General features: G+C 39.6%; 1 protein-coding gene across 3 annotated transcripts in view; it reads left to right on the forward strand.

Annotated features, from left to right (window-relative positions):
• Positions 1–26,822, forward strand: part of LOC136863016 (transcription initiation factor TFIID subunit 3) — a 336,297-nt gene that overhangs the window by 153,218 nt on the left and 156,257 nt on the right. For 2 of the 3 annotated variants that reach the window (XM_068225836.1, XM_068225838.1), the window contains exon 5: positions 14,861–15,289. The exons of the other annotated variant lie outside the window; for it this stretch is intronic. In XM_068225836.1, the coding sequence (XP_068081937.1) occupies positions 14,861–15,289 (429 nt within the window). The remainder of the gene's footprint in view (positions 1–14,860; positions 15,290–26,822) is intronic. 3 annotated transcript variants of the gene reach the window in all.

Here is a 26,822-nt window from a genome sequence, read left to right on the forward strand (position 1 = left end):
TAAGAGCTAAGTTACATATTTCAAATGTCCTCCTCTAGTGAATCTAGCTCTCAGTTCACATGTTTAAAGAATAAAATAACTTAACTTGGCGGCAAACTCTCCATCAGGGGCGAATCACATCCTGCTAAGTCACGTGGGCTCAGCCCATGGTTACGACACACAGCACAGTGATTAAGGTCCTCTTGTTAACTGCTGGGTAGTTCATGGCTGCTCTCTCCTTGATATGGGGCTGTATCTAGAACTGTCGAATTAAATTAGGACCATCTACTTCTCCGCTTAGTTTGCTCGAATGCACGATCGCAACCTTAGTGTTGGCTTATAATTTACTATAGCCGCCGCTTAGTTATAAGTTCGATCTACGCGGTACTAAATAAAGTCAACTGGGCCCAGTTGATGGCTATCCTTGTCAGCGGTTATATTTTAATGAATCGCACACGTTAATGCCACACTTCGTGTACGTGCCGTATATTATTTATGTATACCGACCGTCAGTCGCTCTTTGGAGGTATATCACAGTGCTTTTAGTTCAAGTCTAACATAAACGTCCTTAAAAAGTCTCCCCTTTCGTCTTCCCACAGCTGAAATTCTTGCAACATGTAACAAAACATCCTAGTTATACTGGCTCTAGTCTAATCCGCTCTAACGCTTCGGCACTGGTGGCATACATTCCACTAGATCTTTCACGAATAATCTACCCATACAACTCTGTCTTAATTCGACATAAACTGGAATAAAATACAAATAACAGTAAGACACACCTACATTTAATCTTTCTCTCTCTTATTTCCTATCCAAATATTTACAACACACAGCTCGAGGACTTAGCATGCAAGCAGCCCTAAACTTATTTAAATTTACAGTGGCAGTACAAATGCCACTCTTTGTTACATTTAAGAGCTAATTTATTTATTTAATATGGCCTTTCCTAGTGAATCTAGCTATCACTTCACATGCTTAAAGAACAAAAGAACTTAACTTGGCGGCAACCTCTCCATCAATGGCGAATCACATCCCGCTCTGTCATGTAGGCTCAGCCCATGACCACGACACACAGCACAGTGACGAAGGTCCTCTTGTCGACTGCTGGGTAGTTCATGGCTGCTGTCTCCTTGATATGGGGCTGTATCTAGAACTGTCGAATTAAATTAAGACCATCTTACTCTCCGCTTAATTTGCTCGAATACACGATCGCAACCGTAGTGTATAAATGAATAAGTTATAAGATTTCATTTACTGCATCTTTGGCGTGTCTACAAACGGTAGCGGCGGTTAGGGGTGGGGTGAGGAGGGACAGTCGCTCCCACTTCCACTTTGTAGAGTAAATATTACATTTTATTCCACTTTAGCCAGCTGGAACTGGTAATTATTTTTTTTAAAAGCATTTTTTACAAGCCTTGTTGTCTTATAGCCGGGCCCGTGGTGTAGGGGTTGCGTGCCTTCCTATTACCCGGAGACCCTGGGTTCGTTTCCCGGCCAGGTCAGGGATTTTTACCTGGACCTGAAGGCTGGTTCGAGGTCTACTCAGCCTATGTGTTTAGAATTGAGGAGCTATCTCACGGTGAGATAGCGGCCCCGGTCTAGATAGCCAAGAATAACGGCCGAGAGGATTCAGCGTGCTGACCACACGACACCTCGTAATCTGCAGGCCTTCTGGCTGAGCAGCGGTCGCTTGCTAGGCCAAGGCCCTTCAAGGGCTGTAGTGCCATGCTGTTTGGTTTGGTTTTGTTGTCTTATTTGCTAAATCGTTCCTTTATTGTATAGCGCTTCGGCAAGTAGTGGAGACTTTGCATGTGCTGTGAGGAAGGGTAGTAGGGATACATATTTTTTGCCGAGGTCGTGGCCACTGAGTTATAATTCAACCGCTTGCCGCGCGCATTCGTCAGTCTGGCAGTCTCTTTATTGTCTGTTAGTTTCTTAGTGTGTATTCAAATACAAAATGATTTTTAATTGCATAATCATGCCGTACATCTATGTAATTGTACCGGGAGAGCTGGCCGTGAGGTTACGGGTGCGCAGCTGTGAGTTTGCACTCGGGAGATAGTGGTTTCGAATCCCAATGTCGACAGCTCTGAAGATGGTTTTCCGTGGTTTCCCATTTTCATACCAGGCAAATGCTGAGGCTGTACCTGAATTAAGGCCACGGCCGCTTCCTTCCCATAAGTTGTATCTGTGTCGGTGCGACGTAAAGTCAATTGTAAAAGAGATATATTTAATTGTAATCGTGATTTCAACGCGAGACAATACCAACTTTACTTTCACCGGACTAAATTATTTCGTTTGTATTATGTTATTTTATATGTAAATGTAATTAATCTGTCCCGTGGATTATTCGCAGTTTTTTGAGATTTTGATTCAATGCTGTATAATAAATTTTTTACCAGGTCTCACAAGCATACTATCGGGCATTTACTTAATAAATAACATAACACAAAGAAATAATTAAGGAACGTTGGTATTATTTCCCGTTGAAATACGATTACAACTGAAAGTTTTGCCTGGTGTGAAAATGGGAAACCACGGAAAACCATCTTCAGGGCTGCTGACAGTGGGATTCGAAACTACTACCTCCCGATTGCAAGCTCAGAGCTGCTTGCCTGCAACCCCACGGCCACCTCGCCCGGTATAATTAAATAGAAGTACGGCATGATTATGCAATTACATTCACTTAGTATTTGAATACTCACTAAGAAACTAACAGACACTAAGGAGACTGCCAGACTGATGAATGCGCGCGGCAAGTGGGTGAATTATAACTCAGTGGCCACTACCTCAGCAAAAAAATATCTACCCCTACTACCCTTCCTCACAGCACATGCAAAGTCTCCACTACTTGCCATAGTGCTATACAGATTGGTTAGCCGGGACGAACAGCATTTTGTGCGTATTTCCGTCAATAATTATGTTAATAATTAAATAAAATAGCAACCCGATGAAGATAAAAACAGGAATGATAATCAAAACCCGTAAATAGCAGCAAATGAGCACAAGAAGCAAAATACTTACCATCGAGCAGCAGCAGCATTAAATATACCAGCGTGGAGGGCACAGAACACAAAGGAAAGGGCAGGATCAAAACTAGCTGCTTGAGGTATTGCCAGGTCAACATTGCTAACTACTAAATGAAAGCAAAATTAAATTTCAGTAAATTAAACTTTACTTAAAAATTAGGAATTTTTTAAAAAAAATAATGAATGAAAACTGAAGAACAAATAATTGAATTTTAAATAAGCTTTTTGAATTATGGATTAGAATCAATTTTAAAGCAATAAAACTATGAGTGCGCACTCGGACAACAACGTTAAATAATTTTATATAGTAATAAATAAGTAAATAGGAGAATATATACCCCATTAAAAATCTTAAAATAAAAGATAAATGTCTATTTTTAAAATATTTAAAATCGTGAAAACACTCTCAGATTACAAACTACAGCTTGCATTAGAGTCAATAAATGACAAAAGTTAAAACGGATCCGTGCTTTAGAAAATTCATTACACCACTGACCAGAGATTTGTAAGCGGGTGTACTACAATAAATCTCACTAAACTGAAATTTGTTTCCAGACCCTGTACACAAGGATTTCAATCATCCCAGAAACACGGAATCACACATAACATAGAAGGCAACAATAGCCAATCAAATATTCCACCCGTAAATAATTAAATAACACAAGAGAGAATAGCACGAACCCCAAAATAAATAAAAATATATCCCAAATTATTTACCCATTACGAAGGGAAACAATTAAAATTCCACTGAGAAGCAGAACAATGGTCCACACGAAGCATGCAGCTTCCTAAAACCAAGCCAACATACATCAACACCAGGCAAGGCCCACACAAAATTTAGCGTGCCGGAGATAAGATATAGGCATGACACGCAATAATGAAAGAAAGAAAGAAAGAAAGAAAGAAAAAAAATACGGACGCGAATTGTCTGAGGAGGGTAAGCGTAAGTAACATCAAGAAAAGGCAGAGACAAATTTCAGCTTCCTACAACCTCGACATTACAATAATATAATTATAATATCTTGAATTTAACATTTCCTCCAACCAAATATTAATAGAGGATTTAAATGTCGGTTATTAAATTTTTAATTTTAGGAGGCTCCGGAAAACGGTAATGGCCGAATAAGACCGGAAATAAACCATCCCATTAAGTAATTAATCAATGATCCATTACGAAAACAATACTAGCACACAACGTCTTTCAAAACATTGATAACAGTGCAATGGATACCACAAATATGAACCAAGAAAAGTAGAAGGAAATCCACCAACAAATTAATAATAATAAAAACAACATTATGAAACAGAGAAAGGTAACACAACACAATGATAATAAATAAAACGAACGGAATAATTTGCCCCTCATCCGCGCATATACCATGTTCCAGAATTACTCTATTATAATAATTTGGATATAGAACTTTACAAAATCTCGTTAGGTTACATTTTAATAGTCTGAAGATACAATTTATATCATTAAAATGTCCGATGCAGAAGAAATTCTAGTATAATTTAATGAATAAACGGTGGCCGACATGTTCATAAACTATAGGCCTAATTTCAATTACAGTTGCGGAGTAGACACGAAATAATATTAGCAGCGTTGCCGAAATGTTTTTCTTATATTATAGATCTCACTGATAGCGTGTTACTCACATTCTTCTTCTCCAAATAATCTGGCAGTAGAACAGTTTCGAAACAATTAAGATGATACTTGTACTTACATCTTTGGGTGCCCAATTTAATATACGGTAATCCAATAGCTTACGTTTTTAATACCAACATAATGGTCCGTTATTTGACATTATAAATTTTCCAGATAACTCATTCTTGGTTGCCTGCGTTTCGCACTCGTGTGCTAAGCAGGCAACCAAGAATGAGTTAGCTGTAAAATTTATAATGTCCAATAACGGACCATTATATTGGTATTATAAATTTACTAATTCAGGACAAATATTTTTAAGTTCCCTATGGGAATCAACATCTATATCAAATTACGTTAAGTCATCTTGCAGTGAAGTACACTTACTCAGATATTCGCATCCAATTAAAACCAAAGAACGATGAATAGAAAATACATTAGATATATAATTACACTAGAATTAGGCCAACGGTCTAATTCCCTGGTTATTAACCTGGAGAATCAGACTCCATTCCACCAACATTCAATCGAGTCTTGTACACGACAACTTCTCCAAATGCGTCCATAATGGCGCTCAGCCGGGAACCGACTGGCGTGTAGCCACGGAGCACATCGCTCAGTACAAAGCCGTAGATCGGGTGCGCGCGCACTTCAACTAGTTTATTGGGCGAATCAGAAAATTTCGAAGCTACCGACGTAACAATAGCAAAATATGCATTTAAATTGGCATAGTTCAGGCACATAAATTAACGGCAATTCAAACAATGGTCGAGAATGGTAGATGAAGTCCCCACACACAAATACATATGTCCAACAAATTAGGGTAGCGTAAATTATTGTCTCAAAAATAAACGAAGGAATTAGCAGATAAGATAACAAGGTTCGTACAAACAGCTTTTTTAAAATAATTCTCTGTTCCAGCTGGCTAAAGTGAAATAAAAATGTAACGTTTACTCCACATAGTGGGGGGCGACTGTCCCTCCTCGCCCTACCCCCTAATCGACGCCACTGTTTGTAGACACGCCAAAGATGCAGAAAATGAAATGTATTAACTTATAAATTTATACACGTGTAGACATTCCACTCGACGGAAGAGTTGCTTGTATGAAACAAAAACTAACACTGTTCGGTGAAGTACGTGTGTAGAAGGCATGCGTCTGTTTGGAGCTTCTGTTGCATTCCGACCAGATTGTCGAGATTAAAATAACAATGTTGTGTTTTCGTCGCTGCTGATCACACTAGCCATTGCTGATATGCAGGCAGCAAATATAGTGCGGCTGTACCATACACCAGCCTAGAACTATGCGGTCAAAAACTATGTTTACTAATGCAAGGGGTGCATTAAACCAATCGCGCTGTGTAACATCCTGCGAGCGTGTACTTTGCGTAGTTAAAGTACAGGACTGCGTATGAATATCTAGGACACGTAATCATCTTCCGCTTAGTGCCCGCTTTTCTTCGTGGTCCTATAAAGGACATGTTTTCGGAATTTTATTGCAATACTTTGTGTAGAGAGCTGTGCATCACACTTCTCGGGAGGACTGTGAAAACAGGGTTATGTCGTGGAGCCTGGGCCGCATGACATAGTAGCCATACCAGTTGTGTTGTATCCACAGTTTATTCATAACAAATTTCGGGTAAATACACCTACAACTATTTTATCTGTTACAATCCTAAGCCCGTACAATCACAGCTATTTTTACTAATGGAAAGACATAACATTTCGGAGAATGGAAAACAGCAATGACTAAAGAAGACAAAAAGGTGTATAATGAGGCAAAACTAATAAGAAGATGGGTGCCGAAGGTGTTTTTAGGAATTCTACACTCTCTTTTATGGAGAAAGATAGGGAAATGTCAGAGAAACTCAGATAAAGGTGTTAGTACTAGGGACTAGGTATCTATCAAGGTTTTAGTTTAAAATTATCTTGACCAGCAACAAACTGCGTTTGCTTGCTTCATTCATTACGAGAAAGTTCTTGACAACGTTCTTATACATTAGTTGCAAACTTACAGGACTTCACAGTAAAGACATGAACATCGTCGAGAAGCTATATGGAAACAAAACAGCTCAAATCAAAGTTGGAGACCACGTTTCTGTAGAGACTGTGATACAGAAAAAAGATGTGAGACAAGGTTGCATTATCTTCCCAGTCCTTTCTAACTGATAATCTGAAGCCATTTCGAATTTTCCTAGTCGTTGATAAAGGAACCAAGATCAAGGGGAAGCAGATAAACGCCATCCGCTATGCAGATGACACTCTGATACTTGCCGGCAGTGTATTTGTATTTGTATTTATTAATGAACAAAACAGGCGTTCAGCCCCGAATACATGTTCACAATAATTATAAATAAATAAATAACTAATAAGATTAATAAACGTAGTCCAACCTAAGCCACCCCTCTCCACCATATACAAAATAAAATAAAATGAAATGAACAATAACGCCCCGGTTCTATACCAGAACCAACTCCCTCAACACCAGTTCACAACAGCCTGGTCAATGTTTACATTCTACTGCTGGTGTTACAACTTCCTGCTTGTTATCACTCACACGTATGCAACCTTCTTGCTTCAGCATTTTCATCACCTCTATTGTTCCCTGACCTACTCCAAAATAAGCTACCACAGCAACATTACCAGATTACATTCCAAACCAGCCATAACACTAACATAGCTTTCAATCCTTCAGATTCCACCTCCTATAGTAAAAGGCTAAATAATAACAACAATATTCCGTCATTGCATTCCAATCCATCATACCACAGCTTTTACCAATCCGCGTTAACATTGCTTCCTTTCATTTCATTCCGCCATAACACTCCATAATAACAAATACCAATCACTCATATACCAACACCTCTCCAGCATCATATCTCTTCCTTCTCTCCACACAAACAAACCAAAATTTACAAAATGATAATAAACTCACCTCTCTCCAGCTCCAAAAAAATTAAATACTCATACCAGACACCAATACAATAATACCACCTCCCAACTCCCACGAAATCAGCCGTAAATAAACCATCTCAATACCAAACCATACATCACCTAATCGTAAATACTAAGCCTTCAATACTTCCAACACCACATTTCAGCAATACAACACAAACTCCACATTATATACCACCTCTACTTATATCACCATTCTCCCACACCACATTCCAACGATATAACACTTATCCAACACCACATTTACCACCACTCCTCTAACTCCAAATATCAACAATAAATATACCACTTCTCCATCACCACATTTCAGCCTTCACAAATAAATACCCTCATAACCTAATAAACGACACCAACTCCACCACATATACCACCTCTACTTATATCACCACTTCTCTCACACCACATTCCAACGATATAACACTTCAACCCTGTAACATATCATAACACTTCATAAATTAATCATAACATATAATCATAAATACCAAGCCCTCAATATTTTCCGACACCACATTTCAGCAATACAACACCAACTCCACCCCTTATACCACCTCTACTTCTTCTACCATTACACTCACCTTCTACCATCCACCATCCTATACCACCACTTCTCCAACACCACATTTCAACCCTATAACATATCATAACTTATACATCACTTCTCCATCACAACATTTCAGCCCCCAAATAACACATAATCATAAATACCAAGCCCTCAATATTTTCCAACACCACATTTACCACCACTCCTCCAGCTCCAAATATCATCACCACATTTCAGCCTTCACAAATAAATACCATCATAACCTAATAAAATTACCTCTACATCTTCAACAATTTCGGCAATGAATCACAAATACCAATCACTCATATAATCCAACTCCACAACACCACCTACATCTCTTACTTCTTCGCCAATCCTGCCCTTTATTTCTTCTTTCCATAAAGAGTCGCCAACATGGCCCTCAATGCTCTATCTCTCTGCTCGACATTTCGGCCCCTGGTCAGATCTCGCGTCAGATCTCGCTTCTGCCCGAGCCTCTTACCCTGCTCTTCACTTACTTCACTGCCTACACTTCCCTTACTTCTCTCTTCCCTGCAAATAGTCACATTCTCACTTGGCCTCTCTACCCGCACTTCTTCACTCCGAACACTGCTATCGGTCACTTTATCACTGGACACCTCCCCCTGCCTCTCTTCACACAGTACACTGTTACTTCTTGTATCTTGCCTATCCTCTCCACTAATCGCTGTACTACTCCCTTTTTCTTCAGCCCGCTTTGACTTCATCTCTGAGTCCATCCTCAGCACACTGCTATTCATATTTCGCCTCACTTTCCTACAGTTTATTGCACTACTCTCCATCAAAATCCATCAATCTATCCACAGACCAGATTCTCTTCCAATTCCTGTCTGACACCACTAAATTTTGACCTCTGATAGTTGCCCTCAGCCCCTGTTTTACAGCCAGCATCTTGTGTTTTCTGAGTAGCCTCTCATTTCTGATCGCGTCACTTCCCACGTCTCTCCTTATCCATATTTTATCCCTCTGGACATTTCCCGCATTTGCTAACACAATATCCGCCATCAACCTTGAAAACAATTGAACCTTTATAGGCCTATTGCCTCTAGTTCTCCCCACTCTCTGCACATCGTCAATATCCACTTCACTAAAATTTATTTTCATTTTTCCCTGTATTAAGTCCACTACTTTATAAGTTGTAATTACTTTGACTTCACACGTCTCCTCAGGCACTCCATAAATAAACAAGCACTTCTTCATTCTGTCTAAAGTATTCGCTTCCACTTCTACTTTCAGCTTTAAATTCTCCTCTTCAAGTCGCCCTACTTTTTCCCTTAATGCTACCACTTCCTCGGTGTTATTTCTCACCTGTGCTCCTATGTCGTCCGTTTTTCCTCTTATCCATACTTCCATTTTTTCAATCTTACTGGACTGTTCTTCAGTCATCTCTTTTATCTGCCCGAAAGGGCAAACTTCTGTCAACACCTCTCGTACAGCTCTTTTGATTGCGTCCATATTTTCTCTTTCCTCATTTCTCCTAGATGACGGGCCTGGGTTCATCTCGACTCCCCCAATACATAATAAAATTATAATCACTGCTGCCGATAACAATAGTTCTCCTTTCCTCACCATATCCATTTTACACCCACCTGGCTTCTTTTCTTCCTTCTTCATTTTCCTTTGCCATCTTCCTATCGTCGCTCTGTATTGCTCTATACCAATCATTGTCGGCCCACTCCTCGGCGACCTTCCAGCACTCCACACTCTCGAACTCCACTCCCCCTTCCGGGACTCACCGCTCAATGCGACCTCCTTTGTCGGTGGCTTAGGCAAGACTGACTTGCCGGCAGTGCAGGAGACCTAACCCATGAGCAGCATCAAAGGAGTAAGGAAGGAGTTCTGCCTTAAACATTCAGGAAATGAAACTCACCCATTGGAAATATCAATAATATAAATTGAAGATTCTTGAAGTTTACACAGGCTCCTGTTGAGTATTTCAGTACGGAGAAGAATTTGTTTATTATAGGAAAGTAGCATTCATATGTTTGAAATATTTCCTGATGCGGTATATAATTTGGAAGCCTTCATCCCTAACTTATGAGTAGAGCCCGGATTTCCATGCACTATCAAATCTCAAAATATGCATGCATTCATCCCCTGGCAAAACATTCATAGTAAACTATAAGATATCCACTATCAAAATTCAGTTCCTTTTGAAACATTGTGCAACTACCGTAATTTCTACGAATTTTCTTGATTTAAGTTCATTCGTTTAAGAATATGCTGACAGATGAACTCAGAAAATGATCTTTGTACGTCACAATAAGTGACACGTGTATACTTAAATGAAGACATTTGGGACAAAGTGAGGTCAAATTGGACGTCTTTTGCATTTTTACCACTGCGTCTTATATAATGTTGCGTATTCAAGATCAGGATTTGAACGGATCACTTTGTTCGACCTATCTCCAGCAGCGGCAGCTAATTCTTCGTGCGATGATTGCAGACACATTTGAAGGACCTCAATAACTGGTAACGATTGCCTGCTGCGAAAACAAAGACGTTTGACGAGTGAGAGTTTCGGGTAGGAAGTTCCAAGACAACAACGGAAGGTTCAGTGCAAAACCTAGGTTTGTAAGCTGGTGTCTCAGTAACGCGGCGTCGCAGAAGTGTGTACAAGTTTTGTTTTGTTCGTCTAACATAGAGGAACAAGTGAGCCGTCAATGAGTAATGCAAAATTTATGGTTCACTTTATGACAATGTATAACTAATTTCTAAGAATTACAGAGATCGACGTGGGGACTTTCGGCTTTCGTCATTGTTTACTCAAGCAACAGATAAGAAAGTGTTTGGTTAATTGGTTTATAGGACCTCAACCTTATACACTAACTGGTTGTCAGATAGGAGGCCAGGAATATATTCTCTTCATATCTCGTTAACAGACATACTGTATAACGTGGAAAAATGGTCCCAAATTCTGCACACCAACATTCATTAAAAGGGCGCTTGCATGCAGTAACATTATATATATGCCAAATCAGAAGAGACCGGGCGCGTTGGCGTGCGGTTAGGGTCGCGCAACTGTGAGCTTGCATCCGGGATATAGTGGGTTCGAACCTCGCTCTCGGCAGCCCTGAAGATGGTTTTCCGTGGTTTCCCATTTTCACACCAGGCAAATGCTGGGGCTGTACCTTAATTAAGGCCACGGCCGCTTCCTTCCCACTCCCAGGCCTTTCCTGTCCCGTCGTCGCTATAAGACCTATCTATGTCGGTGCGACGTAAAGCAAATAGCAAAAAAAAAAAGAAATCAAAAGATAAGTCATATTATGGAATAATAAACGTCTAAATATTCACTATTAAATCCAAAAACCTTCAAAATATGCATTATGCATTAATTTTCTCTTAAAATGGTCAAAACATGCCTACATGCAGGGAAAAGAGCAGTTATTTGGAATCGTTAAGCCATAAAACGAATATTTGCAAAGTTTAATAATAATAATAATAATAATAATAATAATAATAATAATAATAATGCTATTTGCTTTACGTCCCACTAACTACTTTTTCGGTCTTCGGAGACGCCGAGGTGCCGGAATTTAGTCCCGCGGGAGTTCTTTTACGTGCCAGTAAATCTACCGACACGAGGCTGACGTATTTGAGCACCTTCAAATACCACCGGACTGAGCCAGGATCGTACCTGCCACGTTGGGGTCAGTAGGCCAGCGCCTTAACCGTCTGAGCCACTCAGCCCGGCTTTGCAAAGTTTGAGAAGTGTAACCAGCTTATTTAGAGACATGCATTTGCATGGAAATCCGGGCTCTACTTATGAGATACGGTGTTTTCATTGCACCCATGTATTCTGGTATGAGCTAGGACGCATCTGATACTTTCTTCAACTGTTTCAGTCTGATCGCTGATTTTGACGAAATGAAAGTGTCTGAAATTTTAGCGATGATAGGATCACCACTCCTTATGTAACCGATGATATAAATGGCGTGAATTTATATCTTGTAGTGTTGGTTAATGAAGGTCTTACGCATTTTTGTTGACTTAATAGATTGCTGTGTAACAACGCTTTCCAGTGCAGTGTGGAAAGGAATGAGATGCTGCCTCTCTTTTCATTTGTAAGTCGTTGAGTGCGGATATCAGAAAAAGTTTGAATGATTTATTATTTTTGAGAGCGCGAGGGTTTAAACTAGTACCAAATAGTACCAAACTTAGGAAAATATGTTCGAACTTCGTAGTTGATGTACGTGCAATCTTAAAGGACTGGAACATCTCTTTGAAATTAGGTTCTTGAATTCTGATGTCCATTACAGTGCGACGATAAATTTATACGTAGCTAAACTAACTTCACTACACGTCTTTATATGGTAAGTTGTTTATCTGACGCACTGTGTCTTGTGTCCATTACAAGCAATTATTTAAACTTTTGACAATGTAGAATTTTTTTCTAGTTCGCGCTAGTGGTATAGCTCGAAGGAAAAATCATGCACTATCAAAATTCAGTTACTTTTGAAACATTGTACAGCTACTCTATTTTCTCCAAACATTCACCTGTGTTGTACGTTTCCTTCTCTTCAGAATTGATTTAGTATATTCCATACTTTCTTACTGTCGTTATTTTTAGAATTTCTGTTCAGGCTGTCGACTTGTTTCATCTGCTACAAGTGCGTATATTATCTACCGATGGTCCTCTATACTCTTTTCCTTTACCATAGAATGCAATTTTTATTCTGTTTCTTCTGGCACAAGTCTTTTCTTTATTTCTCAATAGTTCTCTATATTCGTTTCGTTTACTACAGAATGCAACCCTTGTTTTACGCTCCCTTACCCACCTATTTCTATTACTTTCGATATTTTTCATCTTAACTTTTCCGCATTCTTCATTATACCACTGACTGTTCTTAGAAGCCTTGTCTCCTGCTGTACATCCATCTCCTGTCTTGCAATCGATCTTGAGCAATAAGAGGAGAATTTCAGATCAACCTGATGCAAATGTAGGCAATAAGTCGCACGATATAATACAACAAAAATGGCTTGCTTGACAGTCATACGTTTGATGACCATTTTTCCTTCCATATACTTCCTCACCTCATAATGACGATGATGATCGTTGAGAAATGTCTGTTATAAAGGTGCTGTTTCCACCTCAAAAAGATTATTTATTATTTCATCGACATGCATTGCAGTAGTTGAATAATATTGAATGCCATGAGCAGCCCAGACCAGAAAGGTGTAATTAATTTAAAAAAGCACCATATCCGATCATGGATACGTTCTCTGTGCCTTTTATTATGCATTTCCTTGCGTTTTAACCACATTCCTGGGTGGATATAGCGCCTTTTGAACAGATACTCTTCAATTTACAATGACCACAAGTAATTCCAGACTTAATTGCCTTGCATTGAAGTACCTGCAGTGATGGAAGGGTTTGATCCCATGGACTATGTAACAGAACGTGATCACTTAACTAACTGCGTATCACCGATGGTCATATATATGTATGTTTGAAAAGGAAAATGATAAGAAAATTGTAATAAATGATATTTTCCAGCTACATTAATTCTTACTTCTTACCAATTTTCAAATGCTTGTTTGCGCGCAGTCGAACTCTACAGATAAGTCCTAATCATAACTTAAGATCCAGGGCCTGACATTCAAATGAGGAGACATTAGTGGCTATATCTGTCAGTAGAACGTAATGACCATAATTGGCAAATATTGTTAATTTTTTAAGTATGTTGAGGGTTGCTTTTAGCAACATTAGGCTCTTCAAATTAGAACCTAATTTCGGGATTTCGAAAGATTATAATTTTCTCTTAAAATAAAATTACTTAGCTTAATTCCTTGTCCTCATAATCAGGAGATGTTATCTTTGAAATGATTGAAAATGTTTTCACGAACCTACTAGAAAACGTACTAATAATGTTGATGGCTTATTTCCCACGGGTTGTCCATAGTTTCTAACTTCAGCCGATGACCACTGTCTGTAACTTTCATATTCGGATGAATCCTGAAGTCACTGGCACTATAGTAAGATTAGAACAGTACATGTTAATTTAGATGAGACAGACAAAGATATGTAATGTAGGTTTAGTAAGTTCAGTGAACAATGCAAATCTGTACTTTCATTTGATTCTTTTCTTTCTGCAGTCCTTTAGTATACTTAATTATTTTCTGTGGCTAAATCAGTGTAAGACTGAGATATTTTAGTGCAAGGACAGCTTCTAAATAAGGCATTCTAGAAATCATTTACAAGCGTTCAATATTTATCCGAAATTCAGATTGTCTATTATGTAATAATATTTTTTTACGATGTATAGTTTATATTTCCATCACCATGCGTTATGTGGTCTTATATTCTTTTCGGCTCAGTTTTACTCAGTTCAGCTACAGTATGAGGAAAAGCAGGTGTGTCAACGAAGCATCAGATTACATTTCACTCACAACTCTGAAATTCCATTTTGCACAGTTTCTGTTGTGCTATTCTTATCATTATTGATGTATTTTCCATTGTAATCCAATGATGTAATCCAATTTTCCCCACAGTCCGTTGATGAATATGGAGTTTTTTTTATTTTCGCATGAAACCAACGAAAACGCACTTGAAATTTGTAATTTACTTTGTCCAATGTAACTCTGGTTTATGGTACCATACTGTATTTTTATTTAAGAAGCTCTATTCTGAAACTTCGTATTAGGTTTCTTTCATGTTGTTCCCAATTGTTAATTAGGCACAGAAGAGTCGAAGTGACCAGAGCGATGATGGCGACCCTCAGTGTGGGAGTCAGAGATTAGGAAATCCAGAACGGGCCCCTGAACTGGCACGGATTTCTGCATTAGGAAAGGGATCTCCAAGATGTAAATGTGGTTGCAAAAAAAAGTGTTTTGTGGGGAGAACATCATCATATCAGTCCACTGCTCCATCATCGGCGGGTAACAATAGTGCATATCCATCCCTTCAGGCTAAACCCCCTCTCTTAGAAAGGGCAGATATATCATCATCGCCAATACTAGAACTGTATAACTCCCTGCCATCGGATGAGGAATACGTTTCAAAAATGAAAGAAGTTTTAAAGGCATACTGCGATGCAAGGAAGCCGAAGGAATTTGAGTTGCAGCCTCCAGTCTTGGAAGATTTAGATGCAGTTTCCCATTATTACGTGAGTACCACACTATGGATTTTTTACATTTCTAACTTTTTAAATTAACTTCCAAAGTATACTAACAGAAAATAAAAAAGAACATCGTGAAGGAAGTGAATGGGGAAGATTGTATTTGCACATGACATTAGAGAGCAGGATATGTCATTTACATGAGCCCGGCGCTAATCGAAGAAGCAATATTTCAGGCCAATCTGGTGTTGCGCACCTGCAAAGGGAATAGAGTGTAGTTTCGGATGCCATACTGTGCTCAGAATTTCGAATTAAACGTTGTTGGCGTGACAGATTAGCGTAAATTGCATCATTTGGGCAATTAACGGAGTTTGAACGAAGCCATTTAGAGGGTTTCCTTGAGATAAGGTGAATATACTGGAGAATTTCTGGACGAGTAATATCAACTGTCCATCAGTTTTGGTTCATTGATCAGGAAGGGTGTGTGTGATTTTGCACTTGTCCCGGAGAGTAAAAAACCGTCGCATGCTCGACCGGCCATAACAGATCTTACGGCTTACTGCAAAAGAGAGTAGATGAAGTAAAGTCGGCTAGGGCTGCCTTTAAGGGCTTGGTTGATGTTCGGCTCCGATATCGGGCGCCACTAGGTAAACTTCCATGCTTGTCTGTCCACAGATTCCAAATGTTTGTAGGAAGGGGTATCGCGAGGAACAAATAGCGAAAGGCTGTGTTCTTTGACGAGAGCAGTTTCTGCCTAGGAGCTATGGATTGGTGTTTGAATGTGTGACGACGACCTCGTGAACATCTTCGTCAGGGTATACGGCTGAAGTATACAAGGCCAACATTGAAATCAGGGTATAGGGACTAGGACCCTACAATTTTCGTTCTCCTGTGGTGTTTGTTCGTGGACCATTTAGAGCGTACACTGCATTCAGAACGTTGCCCTTTTTACTATAATTCATGCAACAACATGTAAAAGTACTATTTCAACAAGATAAAGCTCACTGACATATCATTCGTGCAATCCAACTTGCTCTCCAAGCTCTTCGTCATATATCTTGGCCAGGCACGATCACCAGATGCATCTCGAACTGCGCTTATGTGGGACTGAATGGAAAGTCATCTGATATGGTCTTCGATGCTGACAACGATCCTTGCAAGTCTACGCTAGCAGGTGCAATACGCATGGAAATTCATTCTGCAAGATGATATTCGGCATCTCTACTTCATGCGAGACTTGGTGCATTCTTGGCGGAGAAACGTGCACACAGTATTGAAACGATACTTCGACACGTCTGGAATCCAAGTACACATGAGTATGACCTCGTGCGAATGATAGTGTACGATGCACCACTTATATTGCGTGTATGTATAAATTCCTTCTCTTTGGACAAAGGCTTCATGCTGTTCTTTTTTATTTTCCATTAGTAAATAACAACAGTGAGAATTGGCATCCTAATGTGTATTGTTTGTAAATGGCACCTTCCTACAAATGGCGACAGAGTTTTTACGTATAATGCTATTGTACATCTTCAGAGCAAAATATTAGAAATCACAAAGGAAAGTACCTTTAGTATATTGTGCATTGTGGCATACCTTTCATTGTGGGGTATCTGTTGCGAAAATTTGATTAGATTCCCAATTTTCAGTCAGAATACAAAGGAATGTTTGTTACCGTAATTGTTAATGTACGTCAGAGGTGGGACGTTACTAATTAACAACAAAATTAACTGTGCGAGATGAGAAACTAAAATTTAGCATTATTATTAGAATACTAGTGTTTGTTTTCATATAAGCGAATGATAAGTAAAGTTTAAACATACACTAACCAAAAGTAGCAGTACAAACGACTGTGGCATGTATATTTGCCCTTTGTGCTGTGTTTCATTGTTGTGTCCATTTAACCATATCTGAGTGCAAGGAAATAGTAAGTGTTCAGCACAACTTATCTAACTTCAAACGTCACTCCAGTACTGTAATTGTCACAGGTAAGGTCAGAACCTGTCATCCCCAAAACGGCCATCGATCTATGTATCGCCATTATCGAACAAATGACAACATCACAACAAAGAAATAACACACTGTACACAACATACAAATATACACATAAAATAAACAAAATCTGGAAAATGAAGCACACAAAATATATACACAAAAGTTGATAGAGCTGTCGGGTCAAGAACCCAACATACCCGGGCACTGGACATCGTATATCTCATGTAGATTTAGCACATGACTAGCATGTAACACGGCAGGGAAATCAGCTGATTGGCAACTATTTCTTTGTGGCCAGGCAATTCACTGACATAACAGGACTATTTGTAAAATTTTACAACCCTTCTCTGATCAGCGTACGGCTGAGTCCAGGGTCGCCAACTACCTGGGGCAAGAACAAATGGTACATACGTCCTTGACAACATTCTCCGTGCTACAGATAAGAACACACATCTGGCCAGTAAATACGATTCACAGCCTTACATACTTTCATATTTAACAGGCCGGTACATTATCTCATCATCATCACAGCTCTAAATATAACATCACGGCTTTCGTAGCCTATCTCTTAGCATCTTAGCTAGTAAATATCCACAGGCGATTCTCTTGCCTCACATATAAATAAATCTCGGTTCGGCAACCGGTACATATCTATGAATTTGCCTGTCATCACATTTCAAAGGCCCTTCTCTACTTTCGACGTTGAAAAGTCTCCCCTTTCTTCTTCCGACAGCTGAAATTCATGCAACATGTAACAAAACATCCTAGTATATACTGGCTCTAGTCTAATCCGCTCTACCGCTTCGGCACTGGTGGCGTACATTCCACTAGATCTTTCATGAATAATCTACCCATAAAACTCTATCTTAAACTGGAATAAAATACAAATAACAGTAAGACACACCTACAACAATTATTTCTTTCTCTTATTTCCTGTCTAAATATTTACACACACAGCTCGAGGACTTAGCATGCAAGCAGCCCTAAACTTATTTATATTTACTGAAATGAGCATTACAAATGCCACTCTGGCTTACATTTAAGAGCTAATTTACATATTTCGAATGTCCTTCTCTAGTGAACCTAGCTCTCATTTCACTTGCTTAAAGAGTAAAAGAACTTAACTTGGCGGCAACCTCTCCATCAGGGGCGAATCACATCCTGCTAAGTCATGTGGGCTCAGCCCATGGTTACGACACACAGCACAATGATGAAGGTCCTCTTGTTAACTGCTGGGTAGTTCATGGCTTCTGTCTCCTTGATATGGGACTGTATCTAGAACTGTCGAATTAAATTAGGACCATCTACTTCTCCGCTTAGTTTTTCTCGAATGCACGATCGCAACCTTAGTGTTGGCTAACAATTTACTATAGCCGCAGCTTAATTATAAGTTCGATCTACGCGGTACTAAATTAAGTTAACTGGGCCCAGTTGATACCTGTTCTTGTCAGCGGTTATATATTAATGAATCGCACACGTTAATGCCACACTTCGCGTACGTGTCGTATATTATTTATGTATACAGATCGTCACTAGCTCTCTGGAGGTAAATCATAGCGCTTTTAGTTCAAGTCTAACATAAACGTCGTTGAAAAGTCTCCCCTTTCGTCTTCCCACAGCTGAAATTCATTCAGCATGCCAAAAATCATCCTAGCGTATTCTGGCTGTAGTCTAATCGGCTCTACCGGTTCAGCACTAAGGTTGCGATCGTTCATCGAGCAAACTAAGCGGAGAAGTAGATGGTCCTAATTTAATTCAACGGTTCCAGATACAGCCCCATATCATGGTGACACCAGCCATGAACTACCCAGGAGTTCGACAAGAGGACCTTCATCCCTGTGCTGTGTGTCGTAGTGATGGGCTGAGCCCGCCTGAAATAGCGGGATGTAATTCGCCTCTGATGGAGAGGTCACGACACCTCACTGTCGCCGTTCAAAATGCAATAGGAGGCCACCTCCCTTGTCTCCTCAGCTTATATAGTCTCACGAGGGGGGAGTTATAGTTACAAAATCATAATAGGACACAACGTAAGTGCTTGTGCGTGCGTGGTGCGCGCATGCAAGACTTGCCAGTATAAGGACACCGACACAAGTGAATTATGTTGATATTCAGATTGCAGTGCACTAAAAAATCTTACATTAAAATACGGAACAAGATCAATGCGATCAAGGTCAACAGTCTTAGGCGAATGGTATGCACAATTTACAATCTAAAATACAAATTTTGATGCCTCATTAAATAGATTCAGCAGATCTGTTGTTTCTACAATTATGTCTGAATGTTTCTTTAGTTTATTGTTTGTTGTCAGTTTCTGTTTATTTTATTTTTGTAAAAAATCCATGGGGGTTCTAACCCCCAGTAACCCCCACGCGCTTGGCTAGGCCCGTGTCATTATTCCACCAACAGTTTTGTGTTCAGTTTGGCACTTGAAGTATTGGGAAGTGACGATCGCATAGGACGTGCTAAATCGCTCAGTAAAGTGTTCCAAATCAATCTTCACAAGTCCTTCGAATCGTTCCAACATAATATTCTTTGTTTTGCATTTTCTTATTAGATGAATATGCGGTGTCAAGGACCTTATGGTGGATGCTGTGGAACGTAATTTTATATACATTGTTCTGTGATCTGAAAAAGTCTCTTTCTTGCCAGGCTGATATGCGGGGTAGCAAAGAAGTGCTACAAAAGTAACTTAAATGATACTAGTCGAGTTGCCTCTATTGTAAGTAGGTGTATTGCTATCATTAAGGACAAATGAGGGCAGCGAGGAAGGCATTTTATACTATTTCTTACCCCCTTTAAACACTGAACGGACTGGCCCATGTTGTATATTTAGCGGTAAAGTCATCTGTAATTAGAAATAAGTGATTGGAGATATCTTTACACACCGTCTGTAAATCAAAGCAGTTAGAATGGGTTCAGTATCACCCCGCGGGGAAGCATATATATATTACAAATATGGACATTCTGAGATACAAGAGGAACACACACGACGGCACAATCGGGTTCACAATATTGCATAAGATTACCGCAGCCTTTGTGTTGGTAATAACTGCTGTTCTCGGTCTCGGATCTTCGCTATGGGAAAAATGGTCTGCTCAATTCCGAAGCCTATAACTGAATTACATCTTATATTGGGTTCTTACACATATAGTACTGTGGGTGTTTGTTCATCGGTAGGTGTGTCACCATCAAGTAGAAAGTCATTTAATAGATCTACTGTTGGTACGATGGATTTGTATCAATTCTCTTGGAATATGAATTTCAGCCATAGTTCGTCTTGGATCTTATTATTTCTACAATGCTTTGTTATTCTGGATATTCGGTGGACGTAGATGGGTGGTTGACATTGCTTGAAGTTTCTACGATTTTCAAATCTGTCGTTATGTCGGAGAAAATTAGGCCACTTTCCCCGAGTTGTAGGGCATTGGTAAATTTTATGATCTTGTGAGCAGTAGGCACAGCACCTTTGGGATTTACAGTCCGTACTAACATGCCCGTAGCCGGCAGATATGTGGCAGTGGATAAATGGAATGTAATCATTTATTGGACATCTCTTGTATCCTATATAGAGTACTTGGTGTCCAATGATGTCGTGGTAGAGTTTAGGGGTGACTCTAAGCACATCAAACTGAGAAGATAAGTCACGATATCTTCTTAGGTATATTATTTCCAGCTGCTGGTTACGATCAGCTAACGCGCGATTCAGATGAGGATTTTGCGTAGCTATAGTTTCACTCAAATATTCCTTCGCAAATGAACGCTCATTGCAATGAATGACCACTTGAATGTCTCTCTTATTGGGAATTTGTGTGGTCTGGTGAGGAGAGCTCTGAAACGGTTCAATAAATAATTTACACTCGCTTTGACTTCTGAGGCCGTGGTGTAGGGGTAGCGTGCCTGCTTCTTACCCGGAGGCCCCGGGTTCGATTTCCGGCCAGGACAGGGATTTTTACCTGGACCTGAGGGCTGGTTCGAGGTCCACTCAGCCTACGTGATTAGAATTGAGGAGCTATCTGACGGTGAGATAGCGGCCCCGGTCTCGAATGCCAAGAATAATGGCCGAGAGGAATCGTCGTGCTGACCACACGACACCTCGCAATCTGTAGGCCTTTGGGCTGAGCAGCGGTCGCTTGGTAGGCCAAGGCCCTTCAAGGGCTGTAGCGCCATGTGGTTTGGTTTGGTTTTTGGCTTCCGAGGTCAATTACAACACTTTCACGCCTGACATTCTTAATCCTATTAACGGCAATGTTCATTTTCTTACCAGTTGCTGAACGAATCAGCTGAAGAGTTTGACTCGCGCCTGGAGTATTCCATGGAGTCAGTTGTGGTCGCATGACATATGCAATTCCTATGAGCTTTAATGTCAACATTTATTTCGGTAACCTCACTCCGTGGAACGTAATTCTGAAGCCTATAACTGAATTACGTCTTATATTGTATTCTTACACATATAGTACTGTGGGTGTTTGTCCATCGGTAGGTGTGTCACCATCAAGCAGAAAGTCATTTAATAGACTCACTCCGTATGAGTACTTTTTCCCGCTGTTTTCTCTTCTACATATAAAGGAATAATTGAACAGTTTTAATAAATGATGCGCCAAAATCGTATTTTATCATATTAATTTTCTATTTTGGGATTTATCGTAATTCTGTATGCGAGTTGGTAGATAAAGATCATTTAACTTCAGTAAAAGCGAGAAAACCTAGAACCAAGTTACGAACCAGTAAAGGATGTTCTTGAATTGCAACCCGAAATGGCGCAGCTATACTTATTTTCACGAGAGTTTAATCCTGATGTAAACATGGTATGTCTATGCCTCCGCCAGAGAAAGAGTTGTGATTTGCTCAGCGTATAGTACCGACTTCTGCCCCTTCCACGTCTCGTATTTGTGCGTACAGTGCTACGCATTGCATACGACAACAGTTCGAAGATCTGAACTTCTGAATAAACGACTAAACCTGGATCCTGTTCACTTAGTTTATTGAACACATACGCAACGCACAGCCTATGGTCACTTCTGAGCGGTTTTCCTCTTTTGTACTTCACTACACGCGATGGTCCTACCTCTTGCTCCATTTCTCTCACTATGAATACTGACTCACTGACTGCTGGAATATGCAACACCTTATCTCCAGACTGTCCAGCTTGGGACTTTCCCCCACTACGAGAAGACTTCCTGTATTACACCACGCCTTGTGCCTTCATTTCTCGTTGTTTAATCACTATTTTATAAACAAGCATATATATATATATATATTGCACCCGTTAGACATCAGCGGCAGAACGTTGTGACACCTCATGGGTGCTCAGTAAGGACTTAGAAAGCCTGAATGACATGACGAAGAAAAACGTAATAAAATTCAAACATTGGCATGGTTTATTTAAACGTAAGAAAAGTATTATTTTGTCATCCTTTCTAGCTATCATGATGAAAATGATCGTTAATAGAAAATTAATTGTTGCTCTTGAGGTGAAGAAAAATAGATCAAATGGGATGGTACATTAAGCTCTTTCCTATTTCGCCCTAACAAATTCATAATTACATATTATTTGATTGATAACTAAGCAAACAATTTTTATATTCTATTAAATGGAAAAGATTTGGGTTCTTACGATCAAATCTGAAATATCAGAAAAAGAAGAAAAATTGAATTGGTAAAAATCCATAATAAATCGCAATCATTCTATTCAAAATATGAATTTACTGTAACGGTTTACATACATAATTTGATGCGATGATGTTCTTTTAAAACTGAATCGACAGTGAAATAAGTATTTGTTCATTATTCATTATTCTATTTATCACTGGTTTCATTAAATTAAAGAATTAAATTCAAGTAGTGAAATGTTACTTTAAATGGTCCACTATCGACCTCGGTCTTCATTATTTTTAAACTGTGTATACATCTTATGCAGCTTTTCACTTTAAGATTGTTATTTTTAGCCAATAAACTTGGTTATCATTTTAGATATTGTTTTCGTCAGATATTCCATGGTTACCGAGAGCTTTCACTTCGCGATTCGGTTTGTGTAGCTGTAAGATTGCATTCGGGAGATGGTGGGTTCGAACTGGGCTACTATGAAGGTAGTTTTCCGTGGTTACGTTCCAATTTTCCGTCTGCAACGTGTCGAAGATTGCCCAACACGTCCCAGGGTTGATAAATCCAAGTAGCTGCGGAGATATTATACTGCTAAATTTCATGCCTTCATTACTTCTCCCTGCCGCTAGACATCGCAATGTTTTTCATTCGGAACTGACGGTATCTCTTATGTGTGTCTGCTGTTTGTCAATGTTTATCCGAATCAACTCAAACAGTTCGGAAAAACTGTTGCCGTATATGCGCAGAAAGGTCTTGTAAGTGCAGAGTTCGTAATAGGTTGACATGCTAAAATCGTGGTTTGTCGTCTCCACTGCACACAGGTTTGTCTTCTTATTCTCTTCAGCGCTACAGCTGCTTCGCCCGATCGCCGTCGGTTCGCCAGTGTATGATAACAGTCGAGTCACTCGGGTTCGAGGCGGGGATTTATTTCGTAGACCGGCTCGCCAACCGATTCTACCGTAAATGGACCACTTTAAACGAAGAGGTAAGGGGACGCCGTGCTTTGTTTATATCGGTATACCATTTCTGTGCATGCGTGTACAAGCATACAGGCTACTTTGCGTAGTTAAAACACAGGACTGCGTATGAATATCTAGTATACTTAATCACCTTCCGCTTAGTGCCCGCTTTTCTTCGTGGTCCTATAAAGGACATGTTTTCGGAGTTTTATTGCAATAGTTTGTGTAGAGAGCTGTGCATCACACTTCTCGGGAGGACTGTGAAAGTCGGGTTATGTCGTGGATCCTGGGCCGCATGACATAGTAGCCATACCAGTTGTGTTGTATCCACAGTTTATTCTTAGCAAATTTCGGGTAATTACACCTACAACTATTTTATCTGTTCCAATCCTAAGCCCGTACAGTCACAGCTATTTTTACTAATGGAAAGACATAACATTTCGGAGAATGGAAAACAACAATGATTAAAAAAGGTAAAATGGTGTATAATGAAGCAAACCTAATAAGTAGATGGGTTCCGAAGATGTTTTTTTAGGAATTCTACACTCTCTATAATGGAGAATGATAGGGAAAAGTCAGAGAAACTCCGGTAACGGTGTTAGTACTAGGGTCTAGGTGTCTATCAAGGTTTTAGTTTAAAATTGTCTTGACCAGCAACAAACTGGGTTTACTTACTTCGTTCATTACGAGAAAGTTCTTGACAACGTTCTGATACATTAGTTGCAAACTTATAGGACTTCACAGTAAAGACATGAACATCGTCGAGAAGCTATATGGAAACAAAACAGCTCAAATCAAAGTTGGAGACCACGTTTCTGAAGAGACTGTGATACAGAAAAAAGGTGTGAGACAAGGTTGCATCATCTTCCCAGTCCTTTCTAACTGAAGCCATTTCGAATTTTCCTAGTCGTTGATAAAGGAACCAAGATCAAGGGGAAGCAGATAAACGCCATCCGCTATGCAGATGACACTCAGATACTTGCCGGCAGTACAGAAGACCTAACCCATGAGCAGCATCAAAGGAGTAAGGAAGGAGTTCTGCCTTAAACATTCAGGAAATGAAACTCACGAAACAGAAAATCACCAATTGGAAATATCAACAATATAAATTGAAGATTCTTGAAGTTTACACGGGCTCCTGTTGAGTATTTATTTCAGTATGGATAAGAATTTGCTTATTATAGGAAAGTAGCATTCATATGTTTGAAATATTTCCTGATGCGGTATATAATTTGGAAGCCTTCATCCCTAACTTATGAGTAGAGCCCGGATTTCCATGCACTATCAAATCTCAAAATATGCATGCATTCATCCCCTGGCAAAACATTCACAGTAAACTATAAGATATGCACTATCAAAATTCAGTTCCTTTTGAATCATTGTGCAACTACCGTAATTTCTCCAAATTGTCTTGATTTAAGTTCATTCGTTTAAGAATATGCTGACAGATGAACTCAGAAAATGATCTTTGTACGTCACAATAAGTGACACGTGTATACTTAAATGAAGACATCTGGGACAAAGTGAGGTCAAATTGGACGTCTTTTGCATTTTTACCACTGCGTCTTATATAATGTTGCGCATTCAAGATCAGGATTTGAACGGATCACTTTGTTCGACCTATCTCCAGCAGCGGCAGCTAATTCTTCGTGCGATGATTGCAGACACATTTGAAGGACCTCAATAACTGGTAACGATTGCCTGCTGCGAAAACAAAGACTTTTGACGAGCGAGAGTTTCGGGTAGTTAGTTCCAAGACAACAACGGAAGGTTCAGTGCAAAACCTAGGTTTGTAAGCTGGTGTCTCAGTAACGCGGCGTCGCAGAAGTGTGTACAAGTTTTGTTTTGTTCGTCTAACATAGAGGAACAAGTGAGCCGTCAATGAGTAATGCAAAATTTATGGTTCACTTTATGACAATGTATAACTGGGACACCTTATTTCTAAGAATTACAGAGATCGACGTGGGGACTTTCGGCTTACGTCATTGTTTACTCAAGCAACAGATAAGAAAGTGCTTGGTTAATTGGTTTATAGGACCTCTACCTTATACACTAACTTTGGTTGTCAGATAGGAGGCCAGGAATATATTCTCTCCATCTCTCGTTAACAGACATACTGTATAACGTGGAAAAATGGTCCCAAATTCTGCACACCAACATTCATAAAAGGCGCTAGTATGCAAATAAACAATATATATGCGTCAAAATCAGAAGAAAAGTCATATTATGCAATATCAAAAGTCCAAATATTCACTATTAAATCCAAAAAAACTTTAAAATATGCATTATGCATTAATTTTCTCCTAAAATGGTCAAAACATGCCTACATGCAGGGAAAAAGAGCAGTTATTTGGAATCGTTAAGCCATAAAACGAATATTTGCAAAAAACGTTTTTGCTAGTTGTTTTACGTCGCACCGACACAGATAGGTCTTACGGCGACGATGGGACAGGAAAGGGCTAGGTGTGGGAAGGAAGCGGCCGTGGCCTTAATTAACCCTTTCCGGCCCTTAGCGCCCGAAAGCGCCCGACTGTTCATTTAGCCTTCCGGTCCTTAGCGCCCGAAAGCGCCCGACTGCATTATCTGCATTCGTCTGCGATCTGTGCGATAGTTTTTTATATTTCTCATCAGTGAAGTGTTTATAAGGCATTTATGAACACGCAGTGCAATTTACAAGTCTTAGGGAATAAGGGAAGAGAGATAATCTGTCTTGACGTTGCCTAGGCAACGGTCTTGAACTTCCGCGAGCGCGGGTCAGCTGTTTCGTTCGTAAACATGGCGGGATTGAATATCTTGTATATTGAAACTGAGCTGAATATGGGCGAAAAAAGTGACACAGAATCCTTGAGTAGGGGTGCAGGTGAATTTTTAATGAGTGAATAATGTATCAACGAAGATAATTTTAGTGATAACAGTGATATGAATAAAAACGAATATCGATAAATCGGACCTGATGGCGATGCCACGGCAATTCAGGTAACACAAATATTACGTTTCGTTACTCCGAATGATGATTAAATGGATGA

This window comes from Anabrus simplex, chromosome 2, assembly GCF_040414725.1.
Source record: "Anabrus simplex isolate iqAnaSimp1 chromosome 2, ASM4041472v1, whole genome shotgun sequence".
NCBI lineage: Eukaryota > Metazoa > Arthropoda > Insecta > Orthoptera > Tettigoniidae > Anabrus > Anabrus simplex.